The sequence below is a fragment of the Gambusia affinis genome, linkage group LG15 (assembly GCF_019740435.1).
Source record: "Gambusia affinis linkage group LG15, SWU_Gaff_1.0, whole genome shotgun sequence".
NCBI classification, from domain to species: Eukaryota; Metazoa; Chordata; class Actinopteri; order Cyprinodontiformes; family Poeciliidae; genus Gambusia; species Gambusia affinis.
The window spans coordinates 11,974,999-11,997,480 of record NC_057882.1 but is presented as its reverse complement, the minus strand read 5'-3'; the positions used below and the strand labels follow the sequence as shown (position 1 = coordinate 11,997,480).

The following is a 22,482-nucleotide window of genomic DNA, read 5'->3' as shown; positions in this document are numbered from 1 at the left end:
GCTCATCAAAAGCAGAAACAGCTTCTTTATTTTCAGATCCTTTGAACTAACAAATCCACACAAACTACAAAATGTACCTGCATATGATCAAAATAAAAACATACACTAAATTATTATTGTTAATAATAATAATTGTACTATGATAACAATAATATTATTTGCTTTGACAACTGTCTGCTCATTTAAAGTGTGATTTACATTGTGTATGAAATAAAAAATGAGTCATGTTTATTTATTGCAGTTGAAACTGGGAGACTTTCCTTTTGAAAACAAAAAATGGAGCCAGCTACAAAAATAAAAAAAAGATTCACTTGACCAAAAACAGGACGGCATTGGAAAGAAATCCTCCAAAATAAAATCCTGTCGCCAACAAATAATCTTAAAAATGTCAGTCATCTGTTTAACATATTGATTGGAGTATTAATTGTTTTGTGCATTTTAAGACTCATATATTCAGTTAAACAGTTAAAGCTCTTTAGTTATAATGAAAGTTTGCGACATCTTACAGTTGGCTGCAGGCTGCCTCATGAGGCTCAACCTGATCTGACATGGTGGTGCACTAGAGACTAATCATTTGTTGGATTTTCTCTGGTGGACATTTTGTAGGAACTTGAATTTCCGTGGCATAATTTACCAATCAACTGGTTGAAGTCCTTCAGGATAAACTGCTATTGTTTACTGGAATGCATGTAACACTGACCTGGTTTTGAATCGCAGGTTTTTTTCCACCCTGCGTCTGCATATCAACAAAGTAATGTAGGTCAAAATCCGATTCAAATTTACCATTTATTATCTCACTAAGATAGAGTCTCTCCAGATCATATTTATTTATGTTTTTATTTCCTCTTTTATCTGCTGTTGAATGAAATCCACTGACTCTTGTTCCCTCATCAGGATGATTAACTCCATTTTCAATCTCTCCCAGAACTGCAGGCACATTTCTCTGCATTTTGTCAGGTAATAGATCCTCTCAGGCAAGTTTTATGTATGGGTCACAAATGACTGGGTAGTGGGCATAAAAATGGGAATGTCTGGAGGCTAATGGTCCTACATGAGCTGTGCATATGGATGATGAAGCAGAACAACTATAGGGCAAACTGCTTTTGCTAATATGAGTTGTATTACGTCAACCAAAGCAGGTTCAATACTTCATTGTGAGCCAAACGTCACTTACATTTGTTGGCTGTGCTTCAGTCCCTCAAGCTCCTCACTTTTGGTGGTCCTTCTTTTCTTTGCTCTTTATTGGTCAGAGTAAAGTGGTAAAGCGAATATGTACTCCACACTTTCCAGACTTTCATGAAAGGTTGATGTTCGTGTATGCTTTCTCTTTCACACCGCAATTATTAATGTTTACCTTGTGTCGGTCTATCACAAATTCTAGTAAAACACACTGAAGTTTGATGCTGTAATACAACAAAATAGGAGAAAGGGAGGGTATTGAAATTGTCTGTTACAATCCGATGAAGAGTTGAGTGCTTGAAACAACAGCTTGGCCTAAAAGGTTTTCCTGTGTTCATATCATTTAAATTCCTGTAAGTCAAGGAATTTAAAGCCTTCATTTAAATTGTTGTTGTGCATCTTCTGTCTAAGTGTCCACAATAAATAATCTGAATAGATAATCTACTATATGATGGTTAATCATTTAAACCTGTCCGGATGGGGTCAGTGAATCAACTCGGCCTCTTTGGTTTGAAAAGAATCGTGTTGCACTTGCACTACTTCCTCAAAAGGTGGCGACATACAGTCAATACGACTCAAACCTCTGAAATGACCACGATACATCAACGTGTCTGTTAGCAAAAACTCACACAGGTAAAGTAAAGCTGCTTTTGTGATACTCTCACCAGTAAAGCTCGTAGAGGATTTAAAAAAAAATAAAATAAATAAAAATAATAAAAAAAGGTGTTGTGTTAGTATTTCCACCGGATAATTTGAAGGTGTGTGTGTATGTGTGTATGTGTACTGTATGTGATTCTCTAGGATTCATCCTGGAGAGGCAACATGCGCTGCTCAGGATTACCTTTGATAAATTACACTCCGGTATGACTTTCAGTGAAGACTCCTAGCTTTCCTACTCGCTGTTGATCCTGTGATCCTGGAAGGAGGGAGTGATGTCATTGGGAGAGTCTGCCAGATCAAATCACTTGAATAATTATGTTTGATCACGGAAAAGACTTTTGTTTCTCACAGACCCTAAAGTATTAAATAGATGAACGCTTTTACTTGAGACAATATGTGTTTTTTGAGCGTTGTACAAAATGTCTTATGACTGGTTTTGCAAGCAGGCGGCCTCACATCTACTGCTTGCTAAAAGAGCTCTTAATGAACCATAAGTGCTGATCACCTCCTGACAGCATGGCGAAGTGATGCTGCCTCTGCTGAGCTGGCTGTATGTCCGACCTTGCTTTGGAGTGATCTCTAACAGTGCTGTCAGCCATGTCACTAAGAGGCTTGCGTGCAGCTGACCAGTTTAGCAAGGCCTCGCCTGACTAATCTGATTACTTTAACAAGTCTTCTGTGGATGTGCAAGGCAGGACAAATGAGAACAGCGCTTACCTCACATATGCCACAACCAGAGGTCTTTGCATGTTTGAGCATTATTTCGGAGCAGCTTTTTTATTTTAAACTGAGTTTTTGTTGTTTCTTTCAGCTGATCAAAGAAATAATGTCCTGTTAGCTTATCACAATTAGCACAGCAGATATTTTCAGCTGTTTGCTCCAGCTTATATACTTCTTTTGCCTCCTGAGCATCACTGTGCAGATTCAACACAGACAGGTTGGATGGAAGGCTACTATGAACAAAAATCTTTCACCATGATTGGTTGTACTTTGGTTGCTTCATTTGTGAACATTCTTATGATTTCTGTTCTTAGATTTTCTTACTGGATGGTTGTTTTTCATTTTAATCGTTGCTTCATTTATATTCAGAAATCTTCCATAAAATGGAGAATGACAGAAACACTCACTTTTCTGCTTCAAAGCTGCTTCCATTCGGTAAATGTCACCCTCCCTGAATATGTATGGCGGACCCCCACATACTGTCACGGTTCAGTTTGGGCAAATCACACATTTTTCTGAGAAATGTAATTTCTAATTACTCACAGTAAATTTGTATAGTCAAGGATTTTCCTGTTGAGCAAATCTGTAATTTTCAAAAGAAAATGCAGCTCGGGAAGCTGAAACACAGTCACAATGGTACTTGACATGCTATTGGCTGGTGCCAATCCAGGAGCGTCACTTTGTGTTGATTGGCTCTATTCCTAAGAGCAGCGATAAGAATTACTGTCGATATTAGCTTCTGCAGTAGTGCTAAGATGGCTTCCACTGTGCCACACAGAGTGTGTGGTTTTTGAACAAAAAGTATTGTACTGCAAAATCAAACAGGTGTAAGTGTTTTTTAGAGGAGGTTTCAAGTATTCTCAGATTTGGAGGCGGTTGTGGTTCCTAAATGCTGTGAATACAGAGGATCTACTGTACAGCATGTACAATACTTCCCTATTTCTTTAGTCAATGTTCTTTGGAAACTGACTTGCTTGTTGTTTTCTGTGTTGTCCATTGTCCCCCAGTGGTGTGGTTGTTGTTGCTGCCCTTGGACATTCAGTTAAATACCATTAAATACTTTCTTTACCAAACTCCAGCCTCCACGCACTTGGGTAAAATTTCAAAGTAATTTCAAAATTTGACCAGTTGAAACCTGGAGAAATCTGTAATTTTAAGGTTGAGTTGTAATTGAGTCTAGAACAGGGAAGCTGTTCTAAAAGTGTTGAGATTCTGCCATCTCCCTTGTTGCTATAGGACCAAAACAATGGGGGGGTCACTTTGTTGGGGCTCAAAGTTGATCTTGTTTCCTGAAAATTGTTGACTGATTTTCCTTAGCTCACATCGTAGTATAACCCCATGTATCAGGCTTAGAAATTCATGCTTTATGACTTGTATAATTTTATGTTTGACTCCTGAATTGCAGCACCACATACCCTTCTTTTAGCCCCCAGTTATCCAAACCTCCCCTTCTGTGCTCTTTATCTGACTTGTGCCACATTCCCACAACCGCAGTGGCTTGTAGAGATCGTCAAACAAGATCTCGTATGGCTGTGTTAACGTTTGCTTCGTACTTGTCACTATTACACAAGATCAACTTTGTGGAGTACGCGATGTCTTGGTAGATTCATAGTTGTGCCATATTCTTTCCATTTTAAAGTGATGAATGGAATAATACTCTGTGAGATCTTCAAAAATCAGAGATCTTTTTAGTCTCTTTTAATATTTTATCCCCAACCTTTCTGGTGTGTCTCTTTCTCTTCAGCGTCAGATCAGAATATGGGATAAAATGTTCCATGAACTTACTTTTATGTTGTGTTGTAAACTTCTAGGTTGTGTCATTTGTCATTGATTTTAAACTGGCCTGAACTGCAAATCACTCAAAGTTTCTGTTTTTTCATGCAGACATGTGAAGGTACTGACTTGGTTAAACAGGATTTAAGTTTCCAGTTATCTAGAAGTCATTTATAAGCGCACTTTGTGCAATAGTTGCTTGGATAAATCAGCACGTGAGAAACAGTGAGTGTGCTTCTACTTTCACCTTCTTCTCCTGGTGATCCTCTCTGCCACTACGCTTCCCCCACACACATGTTTCCCACACTACCATGGATTAAAAGCTAAAGAAGGTTGAGAAGTCAAAGCCCTTCCCACTTTTTTTCCTTCCCTTTACTTATTCCCTCTCTCAAGCCCTCAGCCTATCAAGCCAATCTATTTTTACCAGTCCAAACTCTGGAACCGGGTTGCACCTCCTCTCATGTACCTGTGGTTTGGGGTGGGTCCCAGTCCAAAACAGGGACAGCAACAACTAAACCAAGAAGACCAATTCCCTGGAATTTTGAAGTTTTTTTTATTCAGCCTATTTCTAATAACTTGGACAAAAAAATTTCTAAACTTCCAGGTAGTTCTCTCTTTTTTTGTTTGTTTTGTACCTCCCATAAGTTCAGGATTTATATTTTCACAATGCAAGACAAAAGATAATCTCATCCTGAGTACACTTAATTCACCTGGAATTTGGATGGTGCTATTTAACGACAGACTCAAACCTTGACATGGCTCCTGTGTTGAAAACTACTCCAGGTAAGATCTCCATTAATTTGACATGGTTATGTGCTGTGTAAAAATTAACAATTCTTTATTTTCTGTAGCATTGCTTAGGCCTGCCTATGCTCGCTACAGACTTTAAATAAGTTTCATTTGAAAGCTTTTGATATTCAACAGCACCTTGTTACAGAGCTAGTATATACTCTAACTAACTGGGTAACTATAAAGTCAATGTTAGTATAAATAACTTAAAAAGTTCTTTGTGAATTACATATTTTGGTGAAAATGTTTTCAATTCTGAGTTTGTAGATTTAAATTACACACTATATAAGCAACAGGCATGGTTCAGGAGACTTGTATGACTCAGCAATTTCTGTTTAGCTATAAATTTAAAAAGGGACTTCATGTAATATAGTTCAAGTCCAGTTCAAATTTCATCACACTATTTTCAGAAAAGGAAACCTTAATTTTTACCAGATTGCATAGAAGTACCACATGTATGACTGGATTAGACTTCAAGATGGCGCAAAAACCTTGGAAAGACCAAATCACAGGCAAAGGAGATAGCATAGCAAAAAGAAGGTTAGAGAACAGTACCCAGATTTAGCTGATGGTTACCTGGAATTAGCTCTGGAAAAGATAATGAGCTTCTTACACACATGCTAGTAATTCTCCAAGGGTCAGCACGGGCAGCGCTTTCTCAGCGATGAGGCCATATCGATGCTGATAGGATTCATAATGACATTGTGTCAATGGATTTTCAAGGTTCATCTCTAATTTATAAAGATAAATCAGAACAAGTATTCAGTTCCAACAAAATTATGAAATGTTGTGTCTTATGTCTCCTTCTAATATATTTTCGTTCTTGTCTCCTGGAGGCAGTGATGTCTTGGAGTCTTCCACCTTTGGACTAGAGGCCTGCAGAGTGCCAAGGGAAGTAATCCCAGAACCAAAGAAAATCTCACCTACCATTGTAAACTCTCAGTTCATCTTCTGTGTCTGAGGCATCATTGAAGCTGGATGTGAAAATGACAAATCAGAGAGACCCTCGATGTCTGCACAACCTAGCCTACCACCCACGATGGAGGCACCACTCACTTAAAGTGATAAGAAAGAGGCATATATGGACGGTGATTACAAATAGTTTCGCTGGCTGTAGAAAGTTTCAGCTATCATCAGCACCATTATCACTGTCATCAAAATCCTTGTCATTAACACCACAGTTGCCATCATCCCCAGTGCAGCAAACCAGAAGATCTAGGGGGAACTGGTTTTATCTCCTCTTACTCATGATCTCATTATTTCCTTGTCAAGCATGGGCAACCACTTTCAAGGTGGCCCTAGTTGGACCTTGGACATGTGACATCTTATACTCTAAGGCTCTCCCTGACTTGGCAGCCCACCTTGCCACCAGCCGTATAAACAAGAACCCCTACCTTAACAAAGGGTACTGGTATGACTACACATTGATTAATGAGGACTGCAAGTCAACTCGTGCCCTTGCTCGCTTTGCTGATCTAGAAGGATACGGTGCTGCTTTCTTGGGCCCTGCTAACCCAGGCTACTGCTCCTCTGCTGCTTTGTATGCAAAAGAGTGGGATGTTGGGATGCTGTCTTGGGGTTGTCTCAAACCCAACATGAAGACAGACATGTACCCTACCTTCCTAAGACCACTGCCATTGTCTGCCCATGTAATTTTTACTGTGTTAAGGTATTTTCGATGGGCTCATGTGGCCATCATCTCAGAAGAAACAGATATTTGGGAAGCTACAGGACAGGAGTTAGCCACTTCACTCAGGGCTCTTGGCCTGCCTGTCAACCCTGTAATCACAATGGAGAGCGATAAGGACGGGCCTCGGAGAGCTCTGACAAGAGTGAGGGAAGCAGATCGAGTTAGAGGTAAGATGCACTTTTCTCAGAAGTCAAGAACTTAAGCCCATGAAAACTGTGCAAACTTGTCTTGTTAATCTTTTTGCAGTAATCATCATGTGCATGCCCTCTGTCCTGATTGGTGGCCAAGCCCAGTACCAACTCCTGACAACAGCCTTAGCTATGCGTATGATAGACCGTGGCTATGTTTTTATTACCTATGACACGCTTCTATATTCCCTACCATACAAAGACGCAAACTACTACATGCTAGGAAATGATACCAAGCTCCGAAAAGCCTATGATGGAGTTCTCACCATCACCATGGAGTCTGGGGAACGTGATTTCTATGACGCCTTCAGAGAGGCTCAAAACACCTTTGAAATACGCAGCAGTACTCCACCAGAACAGGTAAGACTTGTTGAGGAATCTAATTATTGAAAGTAAGAAACCAAAGTTAACAAAGCATTCTTCCTAAAATGTGTTGTCTGACTGCCCTTTGTTAGGTTTCTCCATTCTTTGGCACCATTTACAACATGATGTACTATACTGCTATGGCTGCTGAACAAGCCCGCACAAGAGGAGACCGTTGGGTATCAGGTGCTGTCCTGGGAGAGAGTGAGGGAGGCTTTAAATTTGAAGGATTCAATCAGCAGCTGCAGGCAGGAAGAAACGGTGAAGGGATGCAGGCTGGCTATGTAGTGCTGGACTACAGCGGCATGGGCACCTCGCTCTACTCCACACATTTTCTTCATGGTAGTCACACAGACGGCAAGACAGGAGGGTTGAAATATCTTGGTCGCTCAGTTCACTTTGCAGGAAGCACTCCCTACACAGATTCAAGTTGCTGGTTTAGCCCGTACTTTGCTTGCACTGGAGGTCAGTGTGTTAGCAGACTAGCATCCATACACTGATATGATAAATGTGGTAATTTACAAAACGTTTGTTCTTTTTTTCTCTCCAAAGGGATGGATATAATCACATTCTTTTTTCTATTCCTGTTGTTCATTTCTTTGGTGGGAGGTGTAGTAAACATCTTTCTTCACTTGAAGTAGGTATAGCAGAATAGGAAAATTACATATCAGCTTGCTCAGTATTTGTGTTTTCTTAATTATACATGATGTTTATGTGCACAGGAAACAAGGCAAAGTTGGGTTCGGCTTTGGGAGTAATGGAAATGGTGGCTCATCGAAGGTGATCCTGACTCTTGATGATCTGGTTTTTATCAATACTCAAGTCAGCAAACGGGTCAGTCTCACCGAATCAAAACTGACACCTCTTTGCATTTCCGAATGATTTGCTCTGGCATGACCTTTTTCCTCCTCTGTGTGAGCAGAAGCTAAATGATGAAAGTATCATGAAAAGCCAAGGAGACATGAAGACACCGCACCACTCTGTGTCTGGCCGTAGCTACCTAGCCTCCACTCCGGACAGTTCAAACGTTGCTGTGTTTGAGGTAAGAAAATCACACCACGCCAGATGCAATGGATATGTTTCCCACTTTTAGTTCTGTCTGGAGCCTCTGATATGTAAAATAATGCTTATTTTATCTTACAGGGTGACTGGGTTTGGTTGAAGAAAAGTCCCACAGGAACAGTTTCTAGTGTGAATGGCAGCACAGAGGTAGTCTTTGTGAAAGTAAGTGAGTTCTTGAAGTTTGGTCTTGACACATTCTGGGCAGAACCTTTTTCTATAATGTGGTGTCAGAGAAATATGAAGGTGTAACCTGGATGTTTGGATTTTAGAGTAATGATGATATGCAAGGCTAAATTACATATTTTATCTTTAGGTGGAAGATGCCATGATATTTGATTTCTTTATATATATATATATATATATATATATATATATACAAATGTGGCAAACTGAAAAAGTTGTATTTGTATTCACATTTCAAAATGGCTGAACTTGGGAATCTTTTGTGTTCATTGTGGTGGAATCTCCATCTTTGATAAGCCAAATAACTCAACAACAATACTAAATACTTTTTGGTCACAAAAGAGCAGAGCACAGTGGTTTGGTAAAACATTGAAAACGTGTTCCTCTTTTCCTCCCCTTTCAGCTAAGGGAGATGAGGCACGAGAACCTAAATCTTTTCCTGGGACTGTTCTTTGACTCGGGGATCTTTGGCATTGTTACTGAGCACTGCAGCAGGGGAAGTCTGGAGGATTTGCTGGGCAACGAAGATGTGCGTCTTGATTGGATGTTCAAGTCTTCCTTGTTGATGGATCTGATCAGGGTAAGAAAGACTTCTCTCTGTTTTATTTAACACATGACCAGGTTGTTTTATTACATGCATTTTTATTTTTTATTTTATTATCATCAGGGAATGAAGTACCTGCATCATCGCAGCATCATCCATGGGCGGCTCAAATCCCGCAACTGTCTGGTAGATGGGCGCTTTGTGCTGAAGGTGACAGATTATGGGTTTAATGAAATATTGACTGTACAAAGCATAGACACCGATGATGAAAAGCCTGAGGGTGAGAACACTTACAAGTTTGGAATAATTTTTTTCTTTATTTACTTATGCATAACAATTTGCTTATTGATGGTTGTGCGTTTTTGTCCAATAAAAAGACTTGCTCTGGTCGGCTCCGGAGCTGCTGCGAGACCCAAGTCTAAGGAGGAAAGGAACTTTCTTTGGTGACGTTTACAGTTTCTCCATCGTTGTGCAGGAGATTGTCTCTCGCTCTTCGCCTTTCTGCATGCTGGATATGCCTCCCAAGGGTGAGTAACGTCAGGCAAGATGGTGGTAGATTTTAAGTAATTTTATATATCTAAGGTTTTCTAAAAATCCTCCTCGTATGAGGCAAGGATTCTTAAACTAAACGTTTCCCTTTAATTTCTTCTGTGTTGTATGTGTGTCTAATATTTTGCTTGTTTTTTGTGTTGACAGAGATTATCAACAAGGTTAAAGACCCTCCACCTCTGTGTCGCCCCATTATATCAGTGGAGGAGGCCCCTTTAGATGTAATTCAGTTAATGAAACAAGCCTGGAGTGAAGATCCAGAGAAGAGACCAACCTTTGAGGATATCTTCAAGCAGGTAAAAATCTGAAAATACGTTCATTTGGGATTCTATAATGAACTGAAACTTACTGGGAACCAACCTTCTCATGACAGTTCAAGCACAAAGGAAAGAAGACTAATATTATAGACTCCATGTTGCGGATGTTGGAGCAATACTCCTCTAACTTGGAGGATCTCATCAGAGAGAGGACGGAGGAGCTCGAGCTGGAGAGACAGAAAACAGATCAACTGGTAGCTCAGATGTTGCCCAAGTAAGTATTCATCATGTGAAAACATTATAAAGACATGATGCTATACTCAAACCTTCAGTTGACAACGAACTACAGATTAAAACAGATGCAAAGGAGGTAACATTTTCACTACCAAGTGCCAAAAATTAAATGATGCTGCTTAGTCATAGTGATAGAAAGTCAAATGCTGCATCATTAAAGTGACTGATGGCAATGCAGTTTTTTTTTTACTGTGCCCAGCCTGTGCCCACCTTAGGTTTGTTTTTTTGTGCAAAAATGTGCAAACTTCCTAACAGGCAAGGCTCTCTTTGTCCTGAAGCAACAGAAGATCCAGGTGTGTTTCATGTCATTGAACATAATTTCTATTCGGATTATACAGAACCGTAAAATAAAAAATCTGTAAAAGTAACTACTTTCTAAACATAAAAGCCAACTAAAATGTAGCATTAGAATAATCCATAACCCGGATTACTAAATAAATATTTTGTACACTCTGCTCCCTCTTCATGGTACTTGTTATAAGAAACTTTTAGATCAACTGAACCCAATTTGTTTAATGCTTTTAAATTTAAACTAAAAATGATTGAGGCCGATTCTATTAACCTGTTTTTATAGCTTGACATTGACTTTTAACTGTGTATTTTTCTGTTGTATTTGTTGCCATCTCTTGGCTAGGACTTTCTTGAAAAATAGATTTTTAATCTCAATGGGTTTTTTTTATCCTAGTAAAATAAAGGCTAAATAACAATTTTTTAAAATTGGGTCAAAATTAGTTCATTTTATTTTTATTTTAAATGGAATGAATTAATGTAAAGAAGACAGCCTTGTCGTGTATGAAAGGACTTGACAAAGACCTGAATTTGGAAACCAAAATAAATAGGCTCAAAAATTTAAATAACTTTTCAATTAAAACTGCCACAAAATGACAAAGATAATGAACACACATAAATATAGATTCATAGCTTGTCTGCAAGTTGAATTTATGACAAATTCTTTGGTCAAAGTGTAAATGTTGAAAATGGCTAGCACTAGCTGGCGCTAACTACTTAGCAGCTAAAATGCTAACATTATCTTAATGCGAATAAACTCACTCTTTAGAGTGAAGAAACATCATTAATGTGTTCAGTGAAGTCTGATTAGATTGTAGTACAGTTAAATTTAGTGGTCATTGGCGAATGATGAAGCTAATTAGTCACATTTTGTTGAAGTTTTGAGAACAAAACTGCAATTGTTTGAGACCCGAGCTGTGTGTCAGCGCTACAAGCTCGCCTTTCAGTCTTCATGTTCGTGTTCCAGGTCTGTGGCCCAGGCGCTGAAGCTCGGAAAGCCTGTGGAGCCGGAACATTTCACTGTAGTCACGCTGTACTTCAGTGACATCGTGGGTTTTACAACCATCTCCGCGCTCAGTGAGCCCATCGAGGTGGTCGACCTGCTCAACGATCTCTACACACTTTTTGATGCCATCATCCCACTGCACGACGTCTACAAGGTTAGCATTCGTGGGCTGTTTGCAGCATTTAATAAGACTTTATTCTGACTTTACAATTTTTTAAGTAGTATTGTTTGCATGTCAGAGGAAACTCAAATATTGTTACTTTTTAAAAATGTTTTTAAAGGTAACAAACTACTATTTTACATTGTGTGAGGCATGGAATCAAACGATAACCCTTATATCTGAAAGGGATTTTGTGCATTATATTATATGTTTAGTTATTATACAGTATTATATATGAGTGGATCATAACTCTTTTGCTTATGACCTACACTATATCAATCAGACAAATGGATTCCCTCTGTAAATCTCTCAAACATTGATCTGAGGCTCATTAAACAGGACCATGAAATTATACTTTTTTTTAATTTATTGTTAAAAACTGATGTACTTCTGGAAGGAAGAATAATAAAATATGGTGGTGGCCATTATTTCATTTGTTTAATGTCTGAATATTATTTCAACCAACCCATGCAATGTTTAATGATACAGAGAGTTGAAAACCTTCTATAATGTCATTACATAGTGTAAAAACCTAAGAACATAGATGTTATCTGTAGTTAGGAAAGGAAACTCATTTTGTTTGACCTAAAATAGGAAATTAAAAATAGGCTTTGTCATTTTGAAACTGATCACACAGTTTCTATTTGTATTTTTCATTTAAACGTGGCCAGTACTCAGCAGCTACTGCCATTAATATTGCCTTTAAAGGAATAAAATACTTCATAACACGTTAGTGATTTTTCTTTTTAATGCAGGACAAGGCAGAAGGAGTAGCATCTGGCTGTTGGCATTATTAGCTGATTTCTATTTTTTTCACATGTGTTACTGATGCAAGTAGTAATTGTTGGATGATGATGCAATGCACTGTTTGTACTCTCCATATCTTGCATGGACTGATATTTGATGTTGTTTTGGCACACTGTATTGCCACTCACTTTTAAAACGCTTGAGTTTTAATGTCTTTCTTACTTTTTCAATAATTGCCCCTTGGGACTTGAATAAAGCTGAACATGAATTAGCTCTTTAATCAGATATATTTATATTCACTATTTCAAGACAAATGTTCCTAATTTGACACCTATTAGTATTGGGTTGAAGTTATCTTCACGTTTTGGTTTTCTAATTGTCTTTAAATGAAGGCTGAGACAAAAACCCCTCTCTTGTGTTTGTTCACCTCTTCATTTTTGTGGTGCTCAGGTGGAAACCATTGGAGATGCGTACATGGTGGCCTCTGGAGTTCCCACCAGGAATGGCAATCGTCACGCAGCTGAGATGGCCAACATGTCCCTTGATATTTTGAGCCTGATTGGGAGCTTCAAGGCTAGACACATGCCTGACCTGAAACTCCGGCTCCGTGTTGGCCTGCACTCCGGTGAGCATCGAGCTACTACTTTCTGTTCAGTAATAAAGTCCCAACATTACAACTGTACACCCTGAAATAGCATCTGGACAATTCCTTAACACAAATGATTGCATTTTGTGATCAGCGAGCTCTCATGACTTCATAGTTTGCAGCATATACAAAGAATGGATCAGAGCTTTCAAAGCTCTTTATGTCTTATCTACCATGCTTGGCTGTTGCACTTATTTATATAGATTAATTTCTCAGATTGATGCATCGTCTGAGAATAAAAATACCCTTAACTTAAAGACATACCTCTTCTTTGTGTCTCCGCTTCCAGCAATAGCAAATATTTCCCTTCTTTTATTGCATCTACAAAAACTTACAAAAGCAAAATAATACAATTATATATATAAAAAAGATCATCCTATCACAGTTTAGCTTTACTTCAGATTTTGTAACACCAGGAGGCCTTAGAAAGTATAGGGGAATAAATGAAGAAACTAAAAATAACACACAACAAAAAGGCATTCGTTCATTTGGAGAAAACTTTAAATAAAAGTAAATGATCGCAGTATCATTGAGCCAAAGTGTAATGATCTTTTTCAAGGACCACTAAGAATTGAACCAAAGCTTTGGAAAGTCATTCAGAAATCCCACGGTTTCAAAAAAGCTTCCCTAGAAAAATTTAATGATTGGAGAAACACTAATATTTTTACCTTTAATATTATCTTTGTCATATGCTGTATTTATAATTATTTTGTCTGTTACATAAAAAGTAATTACTGAAAAGCAGCCAGAACTCTTGAAAAGTCAGTCAGGAGTTATATTTGTCGGTACTGTGCAATATTGGGTAAAATCAACCTAAACTCCACTTCAGAGTGAATAAGAGTTGAAGAAGAATCTGAGTCCCCAAGCTGCTAAGTCAAGGAGATATTTTTACCTCTTTTATCCTCGTCTGAAACGTGTTCCTGGAACGGTGAAACACTATCCACTTAGAGTGCTGTCATCCTATTAAGACACCGCACAGGCTGGACGTCTGACACGGCCCAATGCCTTTCTGTTCTCTCCCGGTTAGAACGCCATCTGCCTTTATGAAAATGCATGTTTATAAACATCTATTGTGACGTATATGTGTTATTCTGCATACGACAATCACAGGTCCAGTCGTGGCAGGAGTGGTCGGCCTGACGATGCCTCGGTACTGTCTGTTCGGAGACACGGTCAACACCACATCTCGAATGGAGTCCACCAGTTTGCGTAAGTGTCTATAGATGGCTGCATTCATTTTCTAACATTTTTTTTTATGAGCGTTCTGGGCTGGAGGACAGGCGCATGGCAGTCCGAGTACACGTTGCTTGAGGTTAAATAGGGCTTTAAGTGAGCGGTACCCGCTAATCCTTTAACACTATCAACAGAATTAAAGGGCATGTCGAAGTTTCGGGATAAATGCCAATAATTACCACATTTATATTAATCATGCTCTGTGTACATTCAAAATTAGGCATAAAGCTGAGGGTTTACTGTGAAAGATCTCGTGGCCTTTTAATACATGAACATTTTTAAGACTTTCCCTAGAAGCTACAGTTTATCAGATGTAACTTTTTTGGGAATTTAACCAGTCGTTTTCGTTTGCTAATTTAAGCCATGTGGTGAATATTCAGGGAGGAACAGATGTGTAGTCAGAAACTGCCCAGTAATGATCTACTGCCACCAAGTGGAGGAAAAACTAACAACAACCAGTCTAACCTTACATCACCGTCATCAGCTTCGGCTTCCCAACTGTTTCCCAAACTGTGTCCCAATGTACTTGCAATTTGAGTAGCATCTATAAAGATGGATTAACCCGACACGAAGAGTTTCTATGTGGATATGTCATAAAGCGATGTCCCTACTCTGAAATTATGTTTCTTCTGCACATGCATAGCTTACAGAATCCATGTGAACCAAACAACAGTTGATCTCCTGAACAACTTGAATATGGGATACAAGATTCAGGTCAGAGGTCTGACAGAGTTAAAGGTATGTACACTGTAAGACTGACTTTTTAATAATGTGAGAAAAACTGTAGTTGACGCAAACTGTGATCTGATTTTAGGGAAAAGGTATTGAGACCACCTACTGGCTGGTGGGGAAGGAAGGTTTTAACAAGCCTCTGCCAGTTCCCATCGAGTCCAAAGAGTAAGAAAACCTTTTGTTTGCTCTTCCAAAATACCAAAACGTTATTTGTCTCGGTGAACTCTTCCTTCCAGAGGTATAGATTTTGTGGATCTTCCAGGATCTGCAAGCGCTTAAGATAATTCGAATTGAGTTTCAGATGAGCTACAATGCATCAGTTGAACACATCTGAATGTTAGGATTACAGTTTAGAACTGAAAATCCTGTATTTGTAGCTGCCTGTGCCAATGTGCAGAATAGTATTATTTGCATTGTAAATGTTTAGAAATAGATCGGTGAGAAATGCTGCTTTTACTTCTACTACTACTACAAAATAGTTTTTTGTTTTTTTTTCATGTCTGATTTAGGTTCAACCTCAATATGCAAGAAATGCATTCTGTAAATACATATTAAAGTGAATATATTAGATATATTTTGAAAGGCTAACCATATTTATTTGCATAATTGACTTAAGTGACAGAAACGATAATTGTAAATCTGGGAGTTTCTGAACAAACCACCTTATCCTGCTAGTCTAGAACTCAATAAATTGTTTAAATGAGTGTAACCTTATATCATCATGAAGGAAAACCTTCTGGTTAGGAAATAAATCTGTCATGCACCAGAACCAAGAAAAAAAAGCCTAACTGGAATCAAAAACAATCTGATCACTTTGTTTTTAGACTCAGTTGCTTAATGGTTTTCTACAAATATTATTTTGCCTTCGGACGCCTGCAGCAGATATAAAATCCGTCTTAGCGACGTCATTCGTCCTTTCCATCCATTTTTTTTATTTTAAAGTTGTGTATGTTGGGATAACTGTGCATAATTTAAACTTGTAAATTATGCACAGAAATACTTCTGTTTCAATGTCAGACACATAAACTGATAAAAATTTGTCATAAAATCATGTCTTTCAGCAGCTAATGAACCTCCAGCTATTTATTCTGAGTTTCTTTCAGAATTCTTCCTGGTAGTTTGTTTGTTTTCTGTTTTGTTTCTTCATTTGATCCCTAATTAGTATAATCATTTAATTTCAAATCAAGTATTACATTTCAAATCTTAAAATAAATATATTTGGAATCCTTTGTGTCAAATATGTAATAAAATGAGATGCTGACCAAGATGATTTACCCTTAAGATTGATTATTGATAGATATCAGACTGATAAGGAAAATAATTTTATTAATGTGACTAAAATGAATTTTAAAACCAGTATAAACAGCCTTACAGTTGTTACCTTTAATGGTTTGTTTCATTAATACGTTTATGTTTTGTAAAGTGTCTGTGAGTTGTATTGCGAACAAACAACATAAACCCTTTTTGGTTTATTTTCTCTAGTAATGTTGAACCTACTTTACTAGAATACAGTTTTTAATAATACTTAGACTTATATTTTGAGTAGTTTCTTTAAGTGATGTTTTGGAAAGACAGTGTGATCCATTAGTGGAAGCTACTTTTGCTTTAGTCTAAACAAGTAATTGAGGCTTTTATTTTGAAGAATGAGTCCTAATTTCTAACTTTTCTGACCACCAGTGTAGGTTTTTATTCCTTATTATAATAATACATATTATTATTATAAAGTGAAGTGACTGATGTGATTGTCACACAAAATACATTCTGTCATAGAATCATTTTAATTAGTTTTCCTCACTGGTTCAGTGTAGAACAGACTGTGTTAAATGGAGAGTTGAAAAATGTTCACTCCTGCTGTGTATTCCTACTAAATACATTGTTTAGTCCTGTACTCTCCTCACAGATACATAAAAACTGCTTTTCCTCTTACAGCGGTGTCAATCATGGTATCGGGCTGGAAGAGATCCCTCCAGACAGAAGACAAAAGTTCCTGGATCGACAGAAGAAGACGAACTAGGCCGGGATCAGGGGCTGATGTTCAAGATCTAGGAAAAAAAAAAAAAAATCATATTTCTACCACGCCAAAGACGTGCGCATAACGGGAAGCAGCAAACCCAGGAAACAGAAGCGCATCTGGAACCAGTGATTCTCACATTATGCGGTTTTTTTTTTTTTTTTTTGCATTAGTAGTGAGATCACAGCACTTCAATGAAGAATCCAGACTTCTCTGTGCAAAATGGAGGCAAACAGAAAATGATCTTCAATTGACTTCACATTAGTTGTTTTTGAACCAAAAATGCATAAAATACAGCAAGGTCTTTCATGCACATAGCAGGTCTAAGATGTCAGACAACCACCCAGAAATAAGAGAGATATCTAGCACTGCGTACCATGTGTTTGGATGCTGTGCTTCTTTTACTGTACGTATTCCTGCTTTTGTGAGTTATAAAGATATTGGTCAGATTTTGTCAGCAGCCCAAAAGCTCAGTTCTCCCAACTGCACTTCAGAAGCCCTGATTGTCAAACCTACACACATATTAGACATTAACTCCTATTACTACGAGTTTCATTAGGATTTATTTATCAACGCCTGGCTCAGTCCGGGTAGGTGAGGAAAACTCCGATCTTTGCAGTGCAAATCACAAAGTGGAGTAGATTGTTTATGTGACATTTCATTTAGAAATGATCTAACATGATCTTAAAGAAGTAAACTAAATTCCCTTGGTGTAAAGTATCTGCAAAGACAGAACAGAAAACGCTTCAGGGACCCTCTCACCATCCAGAACCTGCAACAAAACTGCCAAAATCTTTTGGCCGTTTTATGTTAAATTGTCATGTTAGTACCCTGATACTGTTACACTGTGTTTTCATTCAGGGTTATCATTTAGTGAGAATTTACTGAATGATATTGGTCCTATTGAGAACATGTGTTTTAAGCACTTTCCAAAGCGACTCACAGTGTTGGTTTTTTTGATGGTGTGCATACTGCTGTAAGCGCTGTATCCTATTTATGAACGCTTGGTTTCATCAATGCCGTTCCTCTATAGGCAGTCTGTTACAGTAGCATGCTTCATGCATGGCTGATTGCAGGCCTTTATTTAATACAGCATGTTTCTTCCACAATGATGCACAGATCTTTAGAGTCAATTGGCTGAAATGATCGTTTCCCATGCTCTGCTTCAGCCGGCAAAACTCGAAGGATCCCCGTCGCTCAGAGGGGAAATGTCCGTGTGTCTTTTCTTCAACCTAGAACTTCTGCTTGGACTCCTCAAGGTTTTTTCTTTGGCTTAATTTGTATATAATGTAAATGTGTACATAGTTTGTGTCCTGCACAATTAGGTTTTCTTTTTTTTCTTTGGTTTGTTTGTTTGTTGGATTTTTCTGCTTGGATTTCCTAATTATTTGACTGAACTGGAGATGCAAACAAATCACAACGGCTCAGTCACAGTCTGCCACAAATCCAATACTGATGTGTCAGCAGGCAGGCGAAGTCGAGTTATGAACTTCTTCTTAAAAACAGGCTGCAGACTTTTTTGGCAGCTTGCTGATTATCACTTTTAACCTTGCTGCAGTAGTTTAGTCTATAGAGACACAAACTAAAAAAAACCTGGACGCCTGATGACTTAATTATCAGGTTGCATATGATGTGTTACACACCATTAACTGTTTAGCAGTTCTGACTCTTTCAAGCACGATTAAACCCATGACAAAGAAAAAATCCTGAATCAAGATGAGCGACATGGGAGGAGTGGTCTTTTCTTTCATTGATGGGTATCTGAACAGCAACATGATTAATCCTATTTTAAAGGCAATACCTGTTTTTTTTTTTGTTTGTTTTTTTTAGATTTATAACCAATTTGCCAAACAGGTAGGTCACGTCAAAACTGAATGTTCATTTTGAGAGTGATCTCAGTGTGTTTCTGTAAATAAATGATGGTTTTAGTGAAGATTGTGTCCTCTTATGTCTGACTCGCTGCCTAGCATCAGTTCTGCGGAGGCTCATCTCCCAAGTGGCGGCCTGACAGTTGCCTGAATCAATAAAAACTCTCAGTGACGCCAGTACATCAGTGTTAAAATGGCTGAACAACTGCATTTAAACATGTCACAAACAATATATATTTCCTGGGGAGCCCAATCTCTCAGACAGTCGTGGCTAATTATTAGTTGTTGTTTTGTCACCATGAGCCTCAGTGATTCTGTTTTATGGTGGAAAATCCTCTTAAAGACATAAGAATGGGTCTTAAACAACACAATATCTTCAAGAGTCTGGGCAACATCATTTTAAGAGGTTATCCTCTGAGATATGCTATATTTCACACTCTAACCATCTTAAATGTTGTTTGCACACTTTGTTTTTCTTTTTGTGGCATCTTTTTGCTGATGGGAGTTCCAGTACCTGACCAGAAATGCGTATTTGCATACATAGATCTTCTACTTCTGTTTGGCACTTAATTCGGACCTATAAGTTATCCAAACCTTGACGGACTCCAGAGGTGAGCCAATGTTGTGTCCTCTTAGTTATCCAAGCAACAAGCCAAATTTAACCTGGACGAGTTCCAAGCTACGTGTCATTAAATACTTAATTTGTTGTTGTTTTGTTTGTTGAACCTTTTTAAAATAACCCCCAGATTTGAAATTGCTTGTGGGACTTGAAATATTATAGCATCAGTGAAGAGATTCCCAAACACCTTTAGACTGAAAACCTGGCCCAAAGGTTAAAGGTCGACGCCTGTCTCTGGTCCTGCTTTTTGTCTTCTAGTTCCTACAGGCCTAACGTATTAATCTGTAGACACCGACCATGATTGATTCTTCATTTTCCTGCCCCCCCACTTCATTGTCATTGTTCTTTGCTTTTTAGAAACATGCACTCCACACAGTTGTGGTTTTTATTTGGGCCGTACGGGGATTTGCGCAGGGCAGCGTTAAAAGGGAGATGAATGATCTGTAGTTAAAATGGGAATTGGGAGACTATCCTATGTGCTTTAAGCAAAACTGCCCTCCAGTCTATCCCACTCCAGAAAGTTATCTCACACAAATTATGCAACTGGTTTAGATTTGAAACCAGAGGTCTAGCGCAGAGCAGGCGGAGACAGTCATTGTTGAAAGAAAGCCAATAAGTTTGGTCTGAAGACATGGGGAAGATAGAAAACATGTGCAAGAACGTTCTTGAGTCAGAAACCTGTGTGGAAACTGCTATACCGCACCCTGAACACGTCAACTTGCCCAGTGATTGTTGGTGGCGCAAGCATTGCATTACATGTATCCACTACAATATTTTGATCTGTTCCGTTAAAAACAAAAATATAAAGGTTTTTTTTTTCCCCTCCTCCGAGCGCTGTCACACCTGAAAGTCATGTGAAATTGATTCAAGCATCTCATATTGTTTCCGGTTCCAAGGTGCAAACTGAAAAAGGTTTCGTCAGATACATAATGAGTGAATGTTTAAACTTCCATGATAAAAAGTTAATAGTTATTCAGCAGTGATGACAGCCGGGGGCAGTTCGAAGGTCCTGCATAACTTTGGATTGGCTCTAAGCACAGATTTCATTCATCAGCTCCACCTGATGACCTGATAACCTGTATGCTAGCCTGTTATCGGCAACATCTGATGCATCCCTGATCAGCTGGTGGCTGAAATAAAATCTTTAAGTTTATAGTAAACAGAGCTATACAATGATAAGCAACTTGCTTAATTACACAGCAGTAAAACAGTATAATTAGATATCTATGGTTGCAATAAAACAACATGTTCACCACTATGCAGGATATTCTGTAAACTTTTCCTCTCTAATAAGCATTTAGTGGATGGGTGACAGAACATATGCTGCAGACAAAATTCGACCTCAGGAACAACATGTTCAGCTGCTCCGTTCCTGTTTCTGTGAATTCAAGAAGATGAATTAATAAACACAAACTGCCTGTTCCTCTGCACGGTCGTCAGAGCGTCCCCCGGTTAAACCCCAGCCAAGCAGCCGCCCGGTTAGGTTTTTTTTTCTTTCTTTCTTTTCTTTTTCTTTTTTTTTTTCTTTTTTTTTTACCTACACACCGGCTTGGAGGTGCCAGCTTTCCTGCGTCAAGTTTTACAAGGGTGAGAGGGCGATTCCGGAAATCATGCGACGGTCTTGCACAATAAAAGCACGGATGGGTGCGCCATTAACCTGATGAACCTGCACACCTGGACCAAACTTCAGCATATTTTAGCATATTCCAGTTTCACAAGCGGATTACTGAGAAGAAATAAGATCATATTTGCACCCTAATACACAATTTAAAATGGAGCAAGTGCCACTCCTATAGAAGAATGACTTTTAACATTCATGTATTTATTTCAGTGGCCTGCCCACACAGTCTTTTATGCCTGATTTTCTTAAATGCGTGAAACAAAGAGGTAAATAAATGTCGCACTTTATTTGTTTACTTAAATATGTTCTCCTTTTTTGTCCTTCATAGCATCCAATTTTGAGGTTTTTACATTTAGCTCCACTCTCAAGGATCACTTACGTATGTTACAATTTATTAAACAGTTTTCTAAAATCATTGACACTGAAAAACTTGTTTTTCTATATCAAATCACTTTTTTGTAAGTTGTACCATAACAACATAGATTAATAAAACTAAAGATTCTGTTAAGGTTCTTGTTTAATTTAGCTCAGAGCTCATCTACAAACGTGTTTTTTCTCCCAGATGAAGCCACTGGAGGAAACAACACAATGCACTTGACTGTCCTCTGTCGCAACACACTTAATTGGATTGAATTGCCAAGTTTTTCTGATTTGAATTGGTGCTACATAGATAAACTGAATTGAATTTTACTTATTTGACATGTGTTTTGACTTTTTTTTTTTTTTTGTCTCCCACCTTAACATGACAGAGATATAACAAAACATAAAAATCTGTTTTTGGTCGGTTGGGGATTTTGGTGTGCCATGCTAAGGTTATTAGAAATTCTTGCCACTCCTTAGAAAACAGTGTGAGGTATATTTACTGTAGGGGTGTACAAAGTAAGAAATGGGGGACAATTGTGGCCCCTCTGAATGACTTTATGCAATTGTAGTATGTGGGTGGAAGCACATGCGGTTGATGAAGACGGACTCATGTTCATCTTTTATCTTTCCTTCACATGTCCGCACATGTGAAAGGAAGTGGTGTCAGTATAGACATCAAAACTGTCTCAAGACCTGAGCCCCCCATTCTCATAGATCCTTCCTTGGGTAAGAAAAACTGCACTGCATTTATATCTCCAGCAGAACCACAATTGAACATTGTATTCGTGTTCGAAAGTTTGAATTGGGATAAGACGAGGACTTTATTTTGAAAGCTGACAACGGAACTTGTTTGTTTTGCACTACGTCAACGTTGACAGTGTGTTTGTGAGGAGGGGAGGGGAGAGGGGGGTCTCCACAGGCTTTGGGCATCCTCAGA

General features: G+C 38.4%; 1 protein-coding gene across 1 annotated transcript; it reads left to right on the top strand.

Moving 5' to 3' along the window:
• Positions 1-6,107: 6,107 nt before the first annotated feature.
• gucy2d (guanylate cyclase 2D, retinal) lies at positions 6,108-18,853 on the top strand. Its single transcript, XM_044140478.1, has 18 exons — positions 6,108-6,978; positions 7,058-7,359; positions 7,455-7,827; positions 7,915-7,999; positions 8,085-8,196; positions 8,285-8,404; positions 8,506-8,586; positions 9,011-9,187; positions 9,275-9,431; positions 9,529-9,678; positions 9,848-9,996; positions 10,074-10,231; positions 11,507-11,699; positions 12,903-13,077; positions 14,209-14,307; positions 14,975-15,069; positions 15,146-15,228; positions 16,993-18,853. The coding sequence occupies exons 1-18, from the start codon at positions 6,108-6,110 to the stop codon at positions 17,075-17,077; spliced, it is 3,465 nt and encodes a 1,154-aa protein (XP_043996413.1). The 3' UTR covers positions 17,078-18,853.
• The last annotated feature ends 3,629 nt before the right edge of the window (positions 18,854-22,482 follow it).